This window comes from Podarcis liolepis (assembly GCF_965112155.1).
Source record: "Podarcis liolepis genome assembly, chromosome: Z".
Classification (NCBI taxonomy): domain Eukaryota; kingdom Metazoa; phylum Chordata; class Lepidosauria; order Squamata; family Lacertidae; genus Podarcis; species Podarcis liolepis.
The window spans coordinates 31,958,294-31,977,371 of NC_139570.1; the positions used below are offsets into that span (position 1 = coordinate 31,958,294).

The window sequence follows — 19,078 nt, forward strand, 5'->3', positions numbered from 1 at the left end:
CCCCCCGGAAGCAGATTGAGGATCTCCTTTGCAGCAAACAGCAAGCCCTGGGGAGAGGAAGAAGATGGAGTTGGGGGTAGGGGTCTTCCTCCAGCAGACTTGGCACTGGGCTCTGAGTCTACCACATAACTGCAGGTTCAGTTCCAGACCACCAGAGTAAAGCGAATATCACAGCGGGGCTGCCTTCAGCTGCACCCGTGTCCAAGAAAGGAGCAATATCTGTGAAGCACAATCCCTTAGCCTAACCTACCTCACAGGGTTGTCATGAAGATAAAATAGGGAGTGGGAAGCCACATGCTCCACCTTGAGCTCCTTTGAGGAAAAGGGAGATACCGTACAAATATGGTATGCATGTGTGTATTTATGCACACACATATATATGGGCAAACACATGCCTATTTGCAACAATTACAGATGGTTTGCAGTGATAATTTTATGCAAGGGATAGCTTGGTAGAGCATGAGACTATTCATCCCTGGTTCATGGGTTCAAGCCCAAAATGGGACAAAGAATTCCTTCATTGCAGGGGGTTGGAATAGATGCTCCTCATGATCTCTTCCAACTATATGATTCTTAAAAGGGGCATGTGTGCCCCAGAGAGGATGTTTCTTACCAGGTGATGCCTTCTGCCATACACAGAGACCCATCATCTAAAAAGAAAAAGAAAAAACAACAACAAGTGAATGCTTTTGGCTTCAGGGTTGAGTAACTGATCAATTAATCAAACAAACAGAAACTCAGACAAGGGAATCCCTCCTAAGATTTATTTAGTCAAATGACAGTCCTAAAGGTAACCTGATGACATTAGCTGTCAAAGGATTTTGGAAACTACCACGGCAAAACAGATGATTTGCGGGACCCCCAGTGCCTGCTTTCAATCCTTCAGCACGTTGCTGCTTTCCTGGCTCACGCTCCCATTCTGAAAGAAGAGGGGCTGCACTTTTGCAAGCTAAATAATAGGTCCATCTTTTGGGGCACTGGTCCAGTTCAGTAAACTACCCAGGCCTTATCAAATAAGCTCCGTAGGGAGGCAGCAGTATGAAAGGGATCCTTTGGGACTGGCTGCCTTGCTGAACTGAAGTCAGAGGAAGGGTTAACCAGATGAGGCAATAGGCGAGGAAGAGCCTCTTTCATCCCTTAGGCATAAAGGCTTGTGGAGCACACCTTTGCTCAGAGTTGGAGGCATGTGCGCTGCAGCAAGAAGTGCAGGTAAACTCCTGGCTCCTAGATGTATGCTTTGGCTTGCAGTTTAGTTGGTTAGGCCCCTGTGCTGCTATGGCCAGCAAGCTCTGTGTGTGTGGTGTATGTGTGTGTGTGTAGCTGCTCCTTCATGCCACAGACCATGTTGGCATCAGCTTATTTTCTGCCATCCCAGCCTGCTGAAGAAGACCCTCCAAACCCCTTGGGATGACTCCTGGATGATCCCAGCAGCCTCCTGAAGGAACAGAGTGAGAGTGCCACTCACCACTTATGCCGAAGGGTTGCAAAAGAAAACTGAGGCCCAGAGAGCGGGGTTGCTCCGCACTGCCACCAAAGCTCATTGAAACCAGCTGCCAGTCCTGCTGCCTTGCCCTGTTCTCATGCTGGGTTTGGCCCTGAGACAGAGCCGTGTGCAGGACCCCTGACTAGTGAGTAAAAGTGTGTTTGGGGAGAGGGGGTGGCCAAACCCTTCCTGCCCTAGATGGGGGTGCAGTGTTAGTGTCCCTCACCCGTTGCACTGGGGTGCTTTGCAGTAGCTATGAGTTTTGTAATGCCTTTCTTGATGCTTCCTGTTTCCTCCCGCAAGGGCAACCTAAGCCCTTGCTTTCTTTTAGAGCCACCTTGTCATGGGGTGGGCGAGAGGCATTAATTCCATTCCTAGCTGGCTGTTGGACAGTTTCTGTACAAACAAATGCAGCCAGTGTGCATGTGTGTGTTTCCGTGGGGTCTTTTGTCTTCTGCACATGCCAGGAAACAGTTGTACGTTACCCATGGAGAAGAGACATAGAGAGAGGGGATCCAAGAATCTGGAAATAAATAAGAACCAACCAGTGAATAATGTCTGCTCAATTATGCTGGCAAGGTTTTGTTAGTTAGTAGTTAACCGGGGGACGGTCACCAGCTGACAAGCCTCTTTCCCTCTCTCTTTGGCTTCCAACTGACTTCTTCCTGCTTCCGCAACAGACTCTTCCAACTGCCCCGGAATGTCCTGAGTGCAGGTGTTGAGTGACATCCTAGTAGGATGTAGAGGGCATCTCTCTCTCACACACATTGCCTTGTTCTCCCTCCATCTGTTGTCGAGTGCTGGGCCGCCTTCCTGGCTCCTTGCTGAGAACCGCTGCTTTACAGGACTACCTCTGTCTAGAAGGCACAAGGGAGAAGGTGCTGAGGACTTCTAGTATGTCACATAACCAGAGCTGATCTCGTGTACGTGTGTGTGTATGGGGCAGGGGACACTCTCTGTGACCCTCTTCCTCCCCTGCTTCAGCTTCAATCCCTGCTCGTTGTCTGGAGCTACTCCCACCTCCCCAAAAGGCAGGACTAGCTCAATTGGGATTCATCCAGCACCACCAAACCCTGCCCTCCCACCAGTGTTTTGGTAAAGCATGCAGGAAGTGCAACCTGAGCGACAGATGAAGTGAGAGGCTTGGAGATCTGCCCTTTGAAAGCTGAGGGGTGTTAACTGGGGTGCTTTGCATTTGTCCCCCTCTCCGTCTCCAACTCAACCCTACTGTCTGTTACATTATGAACTGACTTGGGTAAGTGAAGAGATTGGAACACCCTTTTGCTCATGCTGGGAGCCCAAGTCTTGGGATCTATATAGGCGTAACAATTGGGATTTCCTAATGCACCCATGAAATTAATCTGACAAAAGGGCACCAAAAGGCCTGTGGGAAGGAGGAAGGGAAGGTTTGGTGGTATCCCGGTCTGGGTGGTATCCAGACAGCTGTGATGTTGAGGTGGGCTAGGGAGCTGAATGCAGTTTAGTGACTATGGTTGCTGGGCTTCAACTGGCCCAGTTGCCCTCTCTTAAGCTACTGCTGCTGTGAACCCTTATGTGCTTATAACTGGTGTTATCCCACCCCGATTCCAAGATCCATCATTCAAGTAACAATTGAGTTTTTGGTGCAAAGTGAACCACATGTTATACACTGTGCATGTATTGCCATTAGCCTCCCATGGGATTTGATTGTTTACATTTGCTGAAATAAGCACAGTAATTGACAACCAGAGTTAACAAGGGAGGATTAATCAGTTGCAAAAAAAATAGTATGGCACTTTAAGTATACTATAGCAACAGTTAATAGCTGCCATGCAAAAGTCTACCAGAAGCCATGCACCCTGCCCTCTGTTAGTTATAGTGGTTTCCTTTGTCAACAGATATTTGCCATTTCCATCTCTCTCTTCATAGCCATTGTAAAGTCTAGAATGAACAGCACTGTTCCCCAGTGCCCCCCACCCCCACCCATCTGCTGGGGCTCCCGTTACTATTGTGGATCTATTGAGAATGGCTAGGAGAGCACTTCACACCTGTTGTTAGGGAAGGGCTTATGCTGATGTGGTTGCCTTGGCAACAGTGACAAAGATGAAAGCCTCTGGGAGAAGCCTTGAATAATAACATGGAGGGACCACATGGGAGAGAAAGCGGGTGTGTAAGGCAGGGGACCCTGAGAGTTTAAAGAGTGGAGAAATAGAACATGAAACAGAATTCCCCTGTACACTATAGAATTCAAATTTAAGTTTCAAGCATTCAGTACTCAGTTAGCTCACATTTGCAGAGTCTGGAAACAGTGACAAAAACTGACATTTTAAAATGAAGCTTTCATTTCTCTTTATTGTAATTGAGAAGCAGATGAATCACATCTCTGTCATTCTATTGAGAAACTGAAAATGGGGATTGGCCACCACAAGCAATCTGCCAATTTGGGACAGCTAATCAGTCCTTGAAGGCTGGTGGCTGACATCTGATCTTCATCCCCTCAGTGACTGGAAAGAAGCTGAGGGGCCACAGGTCACTAAAGATGGCAGGTGGGCATTTGCCAAATTTCTGGGTGCCAGAGGGAACCTGTGCCTGGCTTGGGATAATTCACTCTTCCAAGATAAAGGGATGGTCGCCCATCTGATGGCGTCCCCAGGAGCTCCTGAGCAGAGCCAGAAAGCAAATCATGGCAGGAAGACTAAGCAAAGGGGGCCTTTTGTCTCTGTGAGTTGGAGGGAACAGTGCCTGGTGGTGCATATGTGGGTGATGTCATTCCTCCAACCATGGGCATAGCCAAGGGGTGGGCAGGGAGGGGCAGCCGCCCTCCCCTAAATCAAGTAAAACAATAGAAATACTTAACTACCTGACCAATCACAACTACCTGTCCCCCCCCAACAAAAGTCCTGCCTGCCCCCCCTAAGTTCTGCCCCCCCCCAACAAAAATCCTGGCTACAAAGTTACTGCGCCTATAAGCAGCCTCTAAACCGAACATACCAAAACAAGGAACATAAGCATAAAAATCCCATAAAATTCAAGTGAACTAATGGGTAAAATTACAAAAGCATGGGAAAACACCAGCAAAACATAAAAAGCTGACTACAATGTGATTTAAAAACTTCCTCAGGAGTTGGGGAAAACTTGCCTTGGAATGCACAGTTCTCTCAACTGATACAGTGCTCATTAAATATGCTGGGCTCTCCAAGTATGCTGGGCTCCTCTTGAGTCTAGTGGCATTTTCCCTGATTGTAGTATACTTTCTAGCTGACATTCCCAGGCCTACCTGGAAATGCTGCCATGTGCGGGGTTGAACCTGTGATCTTCTGCAAAGGAAGCAGATGCTCTACCCTTGTGCCATGGTGCTTCCCTGTACAGATCAGCTGAATAGGGGGTTAGTGCCCCTGTCCCTCACCAAATGGTGTTACAACCTCTCAGGCCCCTTCCATGCTGTGTCTACGTTCTTATTTATTTTAATTTGGCAGCTGGCACCAAAATCAGTGGGGCTTTTGTGGGCTAGGAAAATGTACCGTATTTTACTTGGATGCTGGGAGGGGATGAGTGAGCTCTCTGGGCCAGAAGCTGGCAAGCCCCACCTTAAGCCAAGGAGGAGCTCCCTGGTGGTCTCTGTTTGCACTGGGGCAGCACCTACTCCCCACAACTCGTTGGAAGGAAGCAACATGAGGAGGTCTTGTTCCCGGGATTCTTTCCTGGGTATTCGTTCTTTTCTGTGTTTCCTGGCACAGGTTCCTCTCCCTCCTGCCACTGCTGCCTTCTGTGCATGGAGAAAGATGGAGAAAACCAATGGTCTGAAGGCTTCTCCTGCCAATCATCAGCCACAGGAGCCCATGAAAACTGCTGCCAATGGGGATCCAGAGAGAAAGGAGCTCAGCAACCACAGCAGGTAACTCTCAGAGCAGGTGGCCTTGAGGTCTGCTGCAAGGGGTTCCTGGCCCAAGAGCCAGCTTGACACTGCATACCCAGTGTTGAGGGAGGAAAGAAACCCAAAACATGCTCTTCAATAATTAGTTGCTGCATACCCATACAGAGCTTGTCTGAGGCACAGGGCAGGGGTCTTGTCTTGGCCTGACTGTTTAAGTCTGTCAGGCCCTTGGCAGGGCCCACAGCTGTTTTAGCCCTCTAAGGCCTGGGGCAAGTGTATCTGGTTGCCCACCCCCCTGCAAGGGCCTGGGCTGTTGCCTAGCATAACTGAATAGGGGCCAGTCTGTGCCTAAGGGAGGAGGGGAAGCCTTTTGGGGCCACTTGGGAAGGAGTTCAGGGATGAGAGCAAATGGTCCTTCCTGGTGAGTGTGGAGGCCCAGGAAATGTTTCCTCCATGGGCGAACTCACAACTCTGAGTTCCAATAGGAAACACACTTTTAGAGCATGGTGCTAATGATGCCAATGTTGTGGGTTCAATCATATGAGCCAAGAAGTCTGACTCCTGCACTGCAGGGGGTTGGACTAGATGACCCTCAGTGTGCCTTCCAACGCTGCATTTCTATGAATCTATGATTCTGAAAACAGCTGGACTTTTGTGAAGCAGCCCTTTCAGATCCCACCCCCGCATTTCTCAAGCAAATGCTTGACTTCTTTGCATCTCAGCACAGCGTGCTCTGGAATAAGGGTGGCTGGGACAGGTGAGAGGAGATCTGATTTTTGTCTCCCCTAGGTTTTCCTTACAGCCAGCAGGGATAGGATCTCAGATTAAATCTCCACCTTGTGGTCAAGGCAGGAGGTAGGCTGTAGCTCCCAAAATCCTCCAGTTTGCTTTCCTGCCTATGTTGAGCACAGTCACGAATCAACTCCCTTAATGTGTGTGTGTGTGTGGGGGGGGGGATTCTCTAGGGCTAGGCAATATGGGAGTCATTACAACTCCCAAGTCAATCAACTTGGATTGATGTGGAGTTCTTGCTTAGATGTAGGAAGGGAGCTTGAGGAGGAGGAGGCAGTGGCAGTGGGAGGGGCAGACCCCCTTATGAGGGGAGGGTGTTCCGCTCCATTCCCACCTCTGCTTGGCAGCCAAGGGTCATCCTTCCTACCTGGTCTCTCTACAGAGTGCCGTCAGCCAATGATGACACGTCCTCAGAACTTCAGCGTGTTGCCGCCTTGGATAATGGGGATGAGAAATCCCACAAGACAGGAGGCCTCTCCAGGTACTTCTTATGGGGCTCCTTGTGGGGTTGATGAAGCACAGCCAAGATAAAGTGTCTCCTCCTCAGGCTTTGTGGTGGCCTTTGCAGTGGAGATGGAAAATGCAACAGGAGCCCACCACTCTGTGGAGCAGCAGTCTTTGGAAGTGGGGAGGGGGGGTGTCAGCCTGGGTGGGTGTGGAGGTTGCACTGAAATTGTGCCCATCAGCAAAACCAAAGAGTAGTCTCCATGAGCTACTTCGCTCTAGATGGGGATGTTACAAGAAAGGAGATTCCAACTCAACTTTATGAAGAACTTTCTGAGGGTAAGAGCTATTCAACAGTGGGATGGACTCCCTTAGATGATAGTGGACACTCATTCATTGGCGGTTTTAAACAAAGGTCAGAAGGCCATCTGCCATCTTGTAGCTGTGACTCCTGCATTGCAGGGGGTTGAACTAGGTGGCCCTTGGGGATCCCTTCCAACTCTACAGTTCTATGATTCTATTATTTTGACTCATTACCCATAGCTGAGCTGGTGTTTCAAGACTTAGGAACATAAGAGATTGTCATTTACTCAGGCAGAGCATTAGCCCATCTAACTCAGTATTATCTAATCCTGCCTATGTACAGTTTCAGGCAGGGGTCCTTTCCCAGTCCCACCTCGTGATGCTGCCAGGGGTTGAACCTGGGACCTTCTGCATGCAAAGCAGGTGCTCTGGCCACTGAGCTATGGCCCTTGCCCACAATTCCACCCTGCTGGGGGTGCTCTTGAAAGCCCATAAGGGCCATTTGTGGAGATGGCCTAGAACGTGGCAGGAGCTTCAGGGGAGGCCCTACTAGCTGTGGCTGATGAAGAACCCTCTGCTGTTTCTCCTCCTAAGAAGTACTTGATTGAACAAGATGGGCAAGAGGAGGCTTTGTAACCCTCACAAGCCCCGAGGACTTTGTCTTCCTCTCTTGCTGATTCCCAGGAAAGCTGATGACAGTGAAGGTCACAGACCTGGATGGCTCTAAAAGTGGATTGGACAGATTCATGGAGGAGAAGATGGCTATCAATGGTGACTAGCCAGGATGGCTATACTCCACTTGCACTGTTAAAGGCAAAAATGCATCTGAATCCCAGTTGCTGTAGACCACAGGAGAGGGGAGTGCTCTTGTGTTCGAATCCTGCTTGCAGATTTCCCATAATGGGCATCTGGGTGGCCACTGTGAGAAGAAGATGGTGGACTAGATGGACCATTGTCCTGATCCTGCTACAGGGCTCTTCTTTTGATCCCTCCTGGCAGCCTGGAAGGAGTGGGATGCTTCAGCACCTAGATTAGGCACTTAGGGGGAAGCAATGGGCAGAGTGGGGCTGTGTAACTGCAGCTCAGAGGGAGAGAGGAAAAAACCACACACTATACACTTCTCCTGCCCAGGGTGAATGTGAGGGGAGACTCTACTCCACTGCTCCACTGGAAATGTATGGGTGTTCTCTCCCCCCTCCCCATTTGCAAAGCTTGACCCTTTCCCTTCTCTCTTCCCTTTCTAGGATAGCCCGCCTGGTGATGGTTATCCGGGGTTGGGCCAATAAAGGCTTGAGAGAAGAAGAGCGGCGGCCAGACTCCTTCCTGGAACGATTTCGAGGACCAGATGTCAAGACTTTGGCAGTAGCTGCAGCAAGGGGTGATGGGTTTGATACCCATGACAGAAAGACAAAGTGAGACTCCCTCCTGGCTGGCTGGAGCTGCTGTGGGAGGCTTTGCATGGACAAGGAGATGAAATCATAGGCCACCTTCCCTCTTCTTCTCACCCCCATCTCCTTCTTCATCTTCATCTTCCTCCTCCTCTTTCTTCTTTCTCCCGCTTCCTACCTCTTCCTCTTCTTCTTCACTTTCTTCTTCTTCTTCTTCTTCTTCTTCTTCTTCTTCTTCTTCTTCTTCTTCTTCTTCTTCTTCTTCTTCCTCCTCCTCCTCCTCCTCCTCTTTTTCTTTCTTTTCCTCCTTCTCCTCCTACGTCTTCCTCATCTTCCCCCTCCTGCTTCTTTCCCCCTTTTCTCTTCCTTTTCTTTTTTCCTCCTCCACTATAAATAAGGGGCAGGCCTCATTGGTAAGGCTGGACCTTGCCATTAGCCATGGTAATTTGAGCAAAGAGGAAAGGGCAGGCTGCTGGAGAATGAAAGAGGCTCACAATCAGCCAGGGTCTTTGGCATTGAGCAAACAGGGTCTTCTCTGAGAGGTTAAGTGGAACGTGTTAATTACCAAAGAGCAGCAATGGTTCTGGGCTGCTGTGGCCCAGTGAGGCTTTTGCAAAACAGGAGCAGGCAAGAGTGTTCAGGCCATTGTGTAAGGCTGTTGTGCAAGTGCTGAGGTTGTTGGTCATTGTGGACAAGGCTGAGGAGAGGAATGGGGCATTCCTTTTCTCCCCATTCTACACTTTAGAAATAAAAATTTGCCAAACTTTTTCAGTCTTCAAGGGATGCCATCAAGGCCTTTCAGGGAACAGGGAGGTTGGGCTTGCTCTAGTGATTCTAGCAGCCAGGACCTCCTGCCTTCTCCCATCTAATGTCCTGTGAGCCGACCCACCCCTTTCCATCTCACATGAGGCCTAAGGTGGGGTTGGACACTTCTGTAACAATCTGAGGTACTGGATGGAGACCTCAGAACACCTGAATTGGAGAGCAGGCAGCTCGGGGGGGGGGGCTTTCCTTTGGGGCATCTTGTTGGCTACTGTGAGAACAGTATGCTGAACTAGATGGGCTCTCTTTAGCCTAATCAGGAGTTGCAGGGTTCTTCTGATGTTCTCGCTGGGCACCTTGGAAGGTGTGAGACGCTTCAGCAACAGGAAGGCTGACTGGATATCTGGATGGAAGGAAGGGGTGGGCTTGGGGTGTTTACTTCTCAGTCACTGTACTGTGGCCACCTCTGGTCATCTGTCTGGGTAAAGGAGGTCTGTGTGTGCTCACTTAACCCTTTCAGTTTCATGTACTCCAAATCACCCCCACCCATGGTGTGAATTCATGCCTTAGCTGCAATTTAGACCAAGGATTTGAAGATTGCAGGCTCTCTCCACCATCATCTCCCCCCTAGGCCAGATCCACTGAAGACTCATTGTGGCCACTGAAATGTTTTGCTTCTATCTGCAGGAAGAAATGGAAAGTCTTCGTGATGAATCCCGCAGGGGACTGGTATTATCGGTGGCTTATGGTCATTGCAGTCCCAGTCCTGTATAACTGGTGCACGTTGGTAGCACGGTGAGTCCTTGGAACCCATGTTTTTGGGGGGTAGGCACAAGAGAAGGGGGTGGTGCAGATTCCGCCCAGAGCACCTATCTGCACCAATCTGCAGAGCATGATGTGAGTCCTTGTGACTCCTCTCCCCACTGCTGTTTCTCTCCTGATCCTCTCCCCCAGAACTTCTCTTCCTAGGAAGCATGGATTTAACAATCCTTAATTTGCTGGAGTTTCAGTAATTACAGGGTTAACTCACTGCTGAAACTCTGGGAGGTCGCTTATGACACTTCCAACACATTGAATTATTTATTATTTCTATTTTATTCATTTATTAAATTAGTATACCATCCTTCATTGGAAGATCGCAGGATGGTTCCCAACATAAAAATACAAAATGAGAACACGAATACATAATAAAATAAGAGCAACCCCCCCATAATGCCCCCAAACACATTTAAAATGTCATAGAATGTTTAGTAAGTCAAAGGCCACATTATAGAGAAACATATTTGCCTGGTGCTTAAAGATATGTCATGAAGGCACCACGTGAGCTTTCCTGGGGAGATCATTCCACAAGTGGGGTGCCACCACCGGAAAGGCCTGCTGTCATGTTACTGCCCTCTAGAAACCTTGTGGAGGAGGCACATGAAGAAGGGCTTCTTGAGGTCCTTGATGAGTAGTCCCTGCTCCAGGAAACCTGCCAGGGAAACACAGTGTGAGGCATTTTGAATTGGGCCCAGAAATGAATTGGCAGCCAGTGCAGTTGGGCTAGGAAAAGGGTAATATGCCCAAACCATCTTGCCTCAGTGAGCAACCTGGCTGCTGAATTCTGCGCCAGCTGAAGTTTCTGAACTGTCTTCAGAGGCAGCCCCACAAATAACATGTTGCAGTAATCTAACCTAGAGGTTACCGGAGCATAGACAACAGAAGTTAGGCTACCCCTGTCCAGATAGTGGTGCAGCTTGGCCTCCTTGCTTCCCAATCAGCTGCCCGAGCCACCAGAGGGCTGCTGCCTTCTAATTGTCTCTCTCACCCTCCTCACCACAGGGCCTGTTTCAACGACCTCCAAAGGAAGTACTGGATCTGGTGGCTAGTTCTAGACTACATCGCAGATAGCATCTACATCGCAGACATTGTCATCCGCTTTCACACAGGTGAGAGAGCTGTGTGGGGAGGAGCCTGGCTCAGCCTTCATCTCTTTTTTTTAATAAAATATTTATTGAAATTTTCAAAATGTTACAAAAAAGGAGAAAGTACAAAATAAAAATGGTTAACAAAGTAAAAAAAGAGAAAAACAAACCCCTTCCAACAATACAAATACAGATTCAAAAACAAAAAAAGAAACAGAAAAAAACAAAAATACACATAAAACATTTAAGAACATTTAAAAACAAATTCATTATTCTCCAATCCTCAACTGTCATTACCTTCTTTCCTTGACCTCCTCCTCCTCCCTTTCTTTGTATCCTAGTTATTAATTATCCCAGCAAATCCTTTCCATATTTCATAATATTCTGTCATTACATTACCTTAAACTGCTTTAATCTTATCTTTCTATATAAAAAAATAAACCTTGAAACTTAAAGCTTAGATCTTATCCTTACCAACTTCTCATAACCATAATATTCTTTCATAATTCTTTAAACATCTTTACTAAAGCCAAGTAATTTCATTCCAATATTTTTCTGACATTCATCAATTTTATAAAACAGTCCTAATGGTAAAAAATAAAATAAAATACAAACAAATCCCATCTTCATCCAGCGTCGCTTCCTCCTGGTTCCGGGTTTTGTCAGTCCTTATTATCCCATCAATCTAGCGCATTAACCTGGCAACCTTATATCCGAGGCCCTCAAGTCTCTTCCATGTCCCTTCCGCAGCTCTTCTTCATATTTGTAACTATATTTTCCCTTGTCTCCTGCTCGTGGTAACTCCAGCTTGGCAATATTTTTGACCCTTCTCGACAGATCAGCCCCTTTTCCATATTCAACACTAAATTCCATATGGTATTCAAAAGCATGTTTCAAAAACCCTCCAAAATTAAGAGCCCGCACAGTCCCAAACAGCTCACGGCCCATTGCCAGATTTGAAAAGTCCAAACATCCCAGCATAGGGGGGTCAATCCAGCCCCCCATTTCCAGGCCAAACCAAACTTTTTTTTTCCAAATCTGGCTTTTTCCAAGTTCATTTGTCAAATCCGAAAGCTCATGTTCCTGTTATGCCTGTTCTGTCAGGACACACTCCTGATTTAATTCCTGGGTGGGCTCCACATATTTTCCCACTGTCTGTTCAAAATTTCCCACTGCCTGTTCAAAGTTTCTAGTCAAAGTCGCCATCAAATTCATCTTCTCATGTAACTGTTCCAGTAGGGAATTTGTTTTATAGAAAGCACACAACAGAGCTTCTGAATACATTGTCCTGCAAGGTCAAATGTCTGTTCCCACGATTGTAATCTGTAACAGCTGCCGGCTCCCTGGAATTGGTTACAGTTTCACAGTCTCCCTCTAGGGGGAAAGCTTCTATTTGTTCTTGCAACAAAGTTTCCCTTTTTGAGATATTTTGTCAATATTTGTTCCTTTAAAATGCGGAGGGAAACAATGGAATCACTATATTTCTCTTCTTTTAGCTTTCTGTCAAAAACGTTTGTCTCTGGTCAATAAGCTTCAAACGTCAGTCCTGACACCCCGCTCCAGGATCAGGACGGAGGAAAGTTGCTTTACATTAAACTCACTTTAAACAGTCCGAAAAAGATGCCCCTTCTTCTCCTGCTGTCGAAGGGGGGTTCCACAATTTTAAATGATGAAATCCAATCCTTTAAAGGCGATTTCCTGAGCTCTAGTTTACGTTGTCTTTGCTTTATTCTGTCTACAAAAGAACGGAAGGCTGACTTCCTGTTTAGACCTTCCCGTTCAGTACCAAATTGAAATAAATTTTTAAAATCCAATTCCTTTCTGATTGCAAGTCCTTATTTAATGTCCAGTTGTTCAAAGTTTAAGTACTCACGGGTGCTTATTTTAGAGTCCAAATTGTCCCAGGAAAAAGGCAGCGCTCTCCGGCAACAGCTATGCGGCTCCGCTCCGCGGAAATAGCAGTTGACTCACAGCACCGCACCACTTCCCCCTCTTCACTTCAGAGCCCGTTAGTGGGTTCCTTTGCGAGTTGGGGGGCGCTAAAGGTGCCCGCCGAGTCCCATGGTCACAGGCTTCATCCGCCTGTGATTTTTAAAAGGGTCCCCGCTTCGCCGTAGCGGAGAAGACCCGTTGCACGCGGAGCTAGTCCCTCCAGTTCAGAGGGAGTCCGCCATTGCCGATGGCGCCACCCCAGAAGTCGGCTCAGCCTTCCTCTCACTATGGTGGTTAAGGATTCCACCTCCAGCACTTGTGAGACAGAAAATGGCCCCAATAAAGCAAATCTTATTAATGGCAGTTCTGAAAAATAGAGTTCCCCAATGAAAGATTTATCAGCCTTCACTGCTGAATAATTTTCTTAAAATTACCCACCTGGGCATCAATATTCAGGTCTGGCAAAAGCCTCTGCCTTGATATCATATTGAGCTGATGAATGATCTGAATGCTGCGGGGTGGGGGGGAGGAGTGCAGAATCTCATGCTCTCCCACTATCTGGGGCTGGGGCATCTTTTCAACAATCACCACCCACCCTACAAGCTCACCACTCTAAGGATGGGAGGTCCGTTTTGCTTAGAATCCTGTGTGCTGTAAGTCCTGCCTGCTCTCCACAATGCTGCTGCTACCTGGCTCTAGTTGGATTACGAGGCTGGAGATGGGTGAAATCCAAGGCATGTGGAATGAACAGATTGGATGGAAATAAACACATCACCATATCTGCAGTGACAGCACTAGGCAAAGATTTTGCTGCGTTTTAATGCCTCACACTGTGTTTCCCTGGCAGGTTTCCTGGAGCAGGGATTACTCGTCAAGGACCTCAAGAAGCTGCGTGATAAGTACATTGCCACCATGCAGTTCAAGCTGGATGTCCTCTCTGTTTTGCCCACTGACTTTGCCTACTTTGCCGTCGGCTTAAACCGCCCCGAGTTGCGCTTCAACCGGCTGCTGCATTTCTCCCGCATGTTTGAGTTCTTTGACCGGACGGAGACACGGACCAGCTACCCAAACATCTTCCGAATCTGCAACCTGGTGATGTACATCTTGGTCATCATCCACTGGAATGCCTGCATTTACTATGCTATCTCTAAGGCCATTGGCTTTGGAGAGGACACCTGGGTGTATCCCAACATCTCAGACCCAGAGTTTGGTTATTTGACAAGAGAGTACATCTACTGCCTCTACTGGTCCACACTGACCTTGACTACCATCGGGGAGACCCCTCCGCCTGTGCGTGATGAAGAGTATCTCTTCGTCATCTTTGACTTCCTGATTGGTGTCCTCATCTTTGCTACCATTGTGGGAAATGTGGGCTCTATGATCTCCAACATGAACGCCACCAGGGCAGAGTTTCAGGCCAAGATTGATGCAGTCAAGCATTACATGCAGTTCCGCAAAGTGAGCAAGGACATGGAGGCCAAGGTGATCAAGTGGTTTGACTACCTCTGGACCAATAAGAAAACTGTGGAGGAGTGGGAGGTCCTGAAGAATCTGCCTGACAAGCTGCGGGCAGAGATAGCCATCAACGTCCACCTGGAGACGCTGAAGAAAGTGAGGATCTTCCAGGACTGTGAGGCTGGGCTTCTGGTGGAGCTGGTGCTCAAGCTCCGCCCCCAGGTATTCAGCCCTGGAGACTATATTTGCCGGAAGGGGGACATTGGCAAGGAGATGTATATCATCAAGGAAGGGAAGCTGGCTGTTGTGGCAGATGATGGCGTGACCCAGTATGCTATGCTCACAGCAGGCTGCTGCTTTGGGGAGATCAGCATCCTCAACATCAAAGGAAGCAAAATGGGGAACCGGAGGACGGCAAATATCCGGAGCATTGGCTATTCCGACCTCTTCTGCCTGTCTAAGGAGGACCTCATGGAGGCAGTGACAGAGTATCCAGATGCCAAGAAAGTCCTGGAGGAGCGTGGGCGAGAGATCCTCACCAAAGAAGGTCTGTTAGATGAAGCAACTGCAGCAGAGGGCATGGAAGGTATGGATGTGGGGCAAAAGCTGAGCAGGCTGGAGGCCAGCTTGGACATGCTGAATGCCCGGTTCTCCCGCCTTCTGGCTGAGTATGATGCTGCCCAGATGAAGCTCAAGCAGCGTGTCACCTCCCTGGAGACCAAAGTGAAGCAAGACCAGCAGGATGACTTCTTCTCTGATGGTTCCATTAGCCCATCCACAGAAGAGGGGAAAGCCAAACCTTAACCTACTGCGCTGCCATCTGGATTTGAGGCTGCAGCATTTCCTTGCATCTGATGCCCATCCAGACTGCCTTGCAGTAACCCTGTCTCCACCAAACTGCTGCTCCCTAGCTGACTCTTTCTCCCCCCTTAGTCCATTCCCAGCTGTATGTTCCTGGTGACTCTCACCAGGGTCCCTTTAAGTCTCTCTTGAACTGCTTTGAGAAGGTCAGACACACTCCATTTCTTTCCTCAAGTTGCATGTTCCTCCTCTCACCCTCGCCCCCAAATGGGCCAAATAGCACTGCCTCTGGCAGGTGCTTATTTGGAACATTCCCATCAAGTAACCCACTACAGTGGACCACATTACCTGCTTACAATCTTATTTTGACAACCACTTTTGTGAAAATTTCTAAGCCGGTCCAGCTCCTTCCTGTTCGTGGAGCACATTCAGAGAAAACCTCTCCCTGTGAGCTGCCTATGCTCCCTAAGTCTGCATAGAGGGCAAGGAAGGGGATGTGTGCACTTGGGTGTGTGGGGTGTTGGTGTTTGCTAGGGCCTGAACCCACCTGCTTCAGTGAGGATTATAAGATTTTGGAAATGTGTTAGTTGAAGATTGCTTGTATGCCTGCAATCCTGCCATCCCACACAAGCTCTTTAGCCCTGGTTCTGCTGCCTGGCTGCTCAAGCGGGCAGTGCTGTCTCAATCAGTCTCATTCCCTTTCTGCTCTTTGAGGCTTTTAAGGTCCCTCCTGACTGAGTTTCCCCCTCAGTTCTTGAAGACTTACAGCTCCTTCTGCATCGACTTTAGAGCTCCAATTGATGCCTCTCTTTAGCAAGCATTGCCTTGGGGGCTCGACACACCCCAGGCAGGTAGGGGGGCCCTGTACTTGTCCAGGGAAAGTGATTGAGCCCAACACAAATTCTGACCCTGGAACCTATCCCAGAAATGCTGGAGAGGAAAATCTCCTCACATTTCACATGAAGGATTAAGCTGAAGTGGCTGTCCCATGTGTGCTAGGTAGAAATGGCCAGATGAACATCAGGACAGGCTTGGTTGAGACCCTACCCCTCTTTCTTGTTTAACTCACCAGCATCCCTTGGCTAATGCACAATAGCTCTGCCATTCTCAGGGAAACACCCCACCCACTGCAGCCCTCTCCCTTGTCCATTCCTCTCTTCTTGCCTCAGTTAATGACTGAGCCAGTTTACACAGAACAAGGAACTTTGGACCCAAAGGCTGTTTACTTGCCTGAAACTCAGATTTCAGTTTTGGAGCCCTCTTGTCAATTTACATTTTTATGCACCAAATGAAAATAGGCCACTTTCCTCAGGGTTAGTTGTGGAGGAGGAGTATGCTTAGCCAAAGTGTTTCTATCAAGTTTTCACTGGGTCTGTTCAGATCCTGCTTGGAACCATGAATCCCTCCAGATCCATTTCTGGAATGAAACAGAAGCTCACAAGAATTTGGGGTGGAGCTGCTGGGTATGGGAGCAGGACCCATCACCCCAAAAGCCCACAACACTTCCAGTGTGTGTCTGGCAGGCACATGACTTGATGTGGACTCTACACACCTGAGCCAAGGAAGCCACAACTGACAGGCGTCCTGTGGGGCACGTTACACATCTTCAAAATAAAGAGCTCAGATGTGAGCAGCCAGTGGGTTTAGCAGATGGGTTGCATAGGTGCCTCCCTTCTCCCTCCCCCTAGTTTCCTGGCTGCTCTGGTTGGACTACGCAGACTGTGACACTTTTACCCTGGGGCTTTGGGTCTGCTCAAGCTAATGTTCCATGAGCTTATTTACTTAACAAACAAATTGCCCTGCAGCTCTCCTTGCAGTGAGTGTGTGTGTCTAGCAATGTTACATAGTGGTGGCAGCAGCAGCAGCTGCAGCAACAGCAGCAATACATTCCTTTCCAGATCCCACAGACCTCTGGCTTCCCAGCTGCAAATGGTGAGCCACAAGGGGGTGCTGTGTACAGTGGAATGAATTGCAGTCCTGCCTGGCTCAGCCTGATTGGAATGGAGACACACTGAATGTGGGAGCGTCTCTCAAGCGGAAACCCAGAGCAGAGGGGCCCAGCTTTTCCCCTGGAGCCAGAAGCAAATCTCTCTGGAAAGCAAACCTTGTCATGCCGGAAGGCCTGGTGAGCTGGTCTGCTCATCCAATCCATGTGCTGTTGCATTCATTTTCCTTCGGGAGGGAGTCTGCATGCAAATGACTTGTGGGCCAGCATGAATTTCACAGACCCTCAGGCTTATGAAGTGCCTATTGCAATGCCCTCCAACTGTTCCTGAACCTATCCCAGGGAAGGAGGGCTCATTTCAAGATGTCACACCCATTTATACTTTTTATAAAGAGTTTCCCTGCTGAGGTTACTCATTAGTTATAAATATGGTTGCTAAAACTCATCTTTTGTCATTTTGTATCTTATCTTTCATGTGAGGAAGGGATGGTGTGACAGTGGCTCCCTTTTTGCTCATGGCAGGGTCCTGTTCCACTGGGGTCATTTGTCTCCTTTCCCTTAACCCTGCCTATCCCACAGTGGTGTAGCATGGGGTGTGTGTGCAAGGGAAACTGTGGCCCTGGGTGCAGAATTCTGAAGGGGGCCAACTCAACACCCCACAACATGTTCCCTTACTGAGGCCACATGGCTGCACCACACTGTTGACTCAAGTTCAGATTGTGCTCTGCTAAGACCCCTAGATCCTTTTCACGTGCCCTATTGTCAAGCCAGTTGTCCCCCTTCCTATATTTGTGCAGCTGGTTATTCCTGCCTACATTTGACCCTATTGAAATTCATTGTGTTACTTTGGGCCCATTTCTCAAATCTATTAAGGTCATCTTGAATCTTGATTCTGGCTTCTGTGGCATTAGCTACCCCTCCCATTTTTGTGTCATCTGCAAATGACCCTGAATTAATACCCTGTTAATACACATAGAGTTGATGGCAATAAGGGTGAGGATAGTTTTGGAGGTCATGTGTGCCTGGAACCCCTTTGGGGGAAGGGCAGTGTGTGTAGACAGCTTTGGAGTGAAATAAGCGTTGCAAAGGACCCCTGGCACACACAACCACATGGTTGCCTGCCCCTTGCTTTGTCATTATTGCTTTCTGCTTGAGGCAAGCTGGGCATTTGACTCATTTTCTGTGTGAAAATCCAGGATCCATGATGCATCTTGCTGCTTCTGAGACCACAACAAGAGCGTTTGTGTGGGGTGGAATGCAAGACCACAGATTCTGCTTAAGGGCAATCTGTGCACAAAGCGTTTTGAAGGATTTTTTGTTTGTTTGTTTTTTATAACAGAGAACCCTCAAGAGTGAGAGCTGTTTCAGCACTCTGGACAGCGGCTGCATGGCTCATCTGCAGAGATACAATCTCAGGGAAACACGGAAGAGCTGATGATGAGGGTGACAATGACAGCGTATCCATGCTTGCTCCTTGAAAAGCCTACCCAGCCCACCCCATTAACCTACTTGGGAAAATCCTAAACCTTTAAACCATTACTTGACAGAATTCAAAGCAGTCTTCCTGGTTTCTTATGGTGCTTGGAATTCAGAGGTTCCCAAATGCCCTGATGAAATTAAGGCTAGCATTTCAGTGGCTAATAAACAGACATTTGTGCTAATGTAGAGGACCCCAGTAGGGAGACTCAGCATTGCTTGGGGGAAGCTCAGTCCCTTGGAGAAGCTGAAGGAGCATCTGGCATCCCTTGAGGGTCTTCCTGGTACTGGCTTCAGCCTCAAGAATCCTGTGACAAGGGCAAGATTGGGGAAAACCATGCAGCCAACTGCAGCAGCTTGAGAGCTCAGTGCCAAATTTCACCCAAGCCTTGAGGTCTGAAGCAGGAGAAAGAGGCCTCAAAGCATCCTTCGAGGTGCCTCCCAGGCAGTCTTCTTAGATGAAAAAACTGTTTCCTTCAGGGAGTAGCTTTCCCACTCCGGCAGTATTTTCACTGTTGGAAACTGGCTTCTTTAGATAAT

The 19,078-nt window shown here is 48.3% G+C and overlaps 1 protein-coding gene and 1 long non-coding RNA gene across 10 annotated transcripts; one reads left to right on the top strand and one right to left on the bottom strand.

Moving 5' to 3' along the window:
• Window positions 1-398: 398 nt before the first annotated feature.
• On the bottom strand, window positions 399-2,161 carry LOC310698354. The gene is made up of 2 exons (XR_014521443.1): window positions 2,029-2,161; window positions 399-650 (listed from the first exon to the last, which is right to left on the bottom strand). It is a non-coding gene; the product is annotated as an uncharacterized lncRNA (long non-coding RNA).
• A 34-nt stretch (window positions 2,162-2,195) lies between these two features.
• CNGA2 (cyclic nucleotide gated channel subunit alpha 2) lies at window positions 2,196-18,611 on the top strand. Of its 9 annotated transcripts, none has more exons than XM_083485080.1 (8): window positions 2,196-2,377; window positions 5,200-5,357; window positions 6,511-6,609; window positions 8,120-8,287; window positions 9,713-9,820; window positions 10,847-10,953; window positions 13,709-14,902; window positions 18,402-18,611. In XM_083485080.1, exons 2-8 carry the CDS (start codon window positions 5,245-5,247, stop codon window positions 18,416-18,418), a joined length of 1,806 nt encoding a protein of 601 aa, XP_083341206.1. In that variant the 5' UTR covers window positions 2,196-2,377; window positions 5,200-5,244; the 3' UTR covers window positions 18,419-18,611. The 9 variants fall into 9 exon arrangements, with proteins under 9 accessions (XP_083341206.1, XP_083341207.1, XP_083341201.1 ...); XM_083485081.1 differs by having other exon boundaries at window positions 13,709-14,863; XM_083485082.1 differs by having other exon boundaries at window positions 2,208-2,347; window positions 13,709-14,863.
• Window positions 18,612-19,078: the final 467 nt, after the last annotated feature.

Bases quoted from the DNA above. Each gene is read 5' to 3' on its own strand.
- CNGA2 (XM_083485074.1), top strand. From the start codon at position 4,795: ATGCTCTACCCTTGTGCCATGGTGCTTCCCTGTACAGATCAGCTGAAT. The intron at 9,821-10,846 runs GTGAGTCCTTGG...TCCTCACCACAG, and splicing joins TGGTGCACGTTGGTAGCACG to GGCCTGTTTCAACGACCTCC. The intron at 10,954-13,708 runs GTGAGAGAGCTG...TTTCCCTGGCAG, and splicing joins TGTCATCCGCTTTCACACAG to GTTTCCTGGAGCAGGGATTA.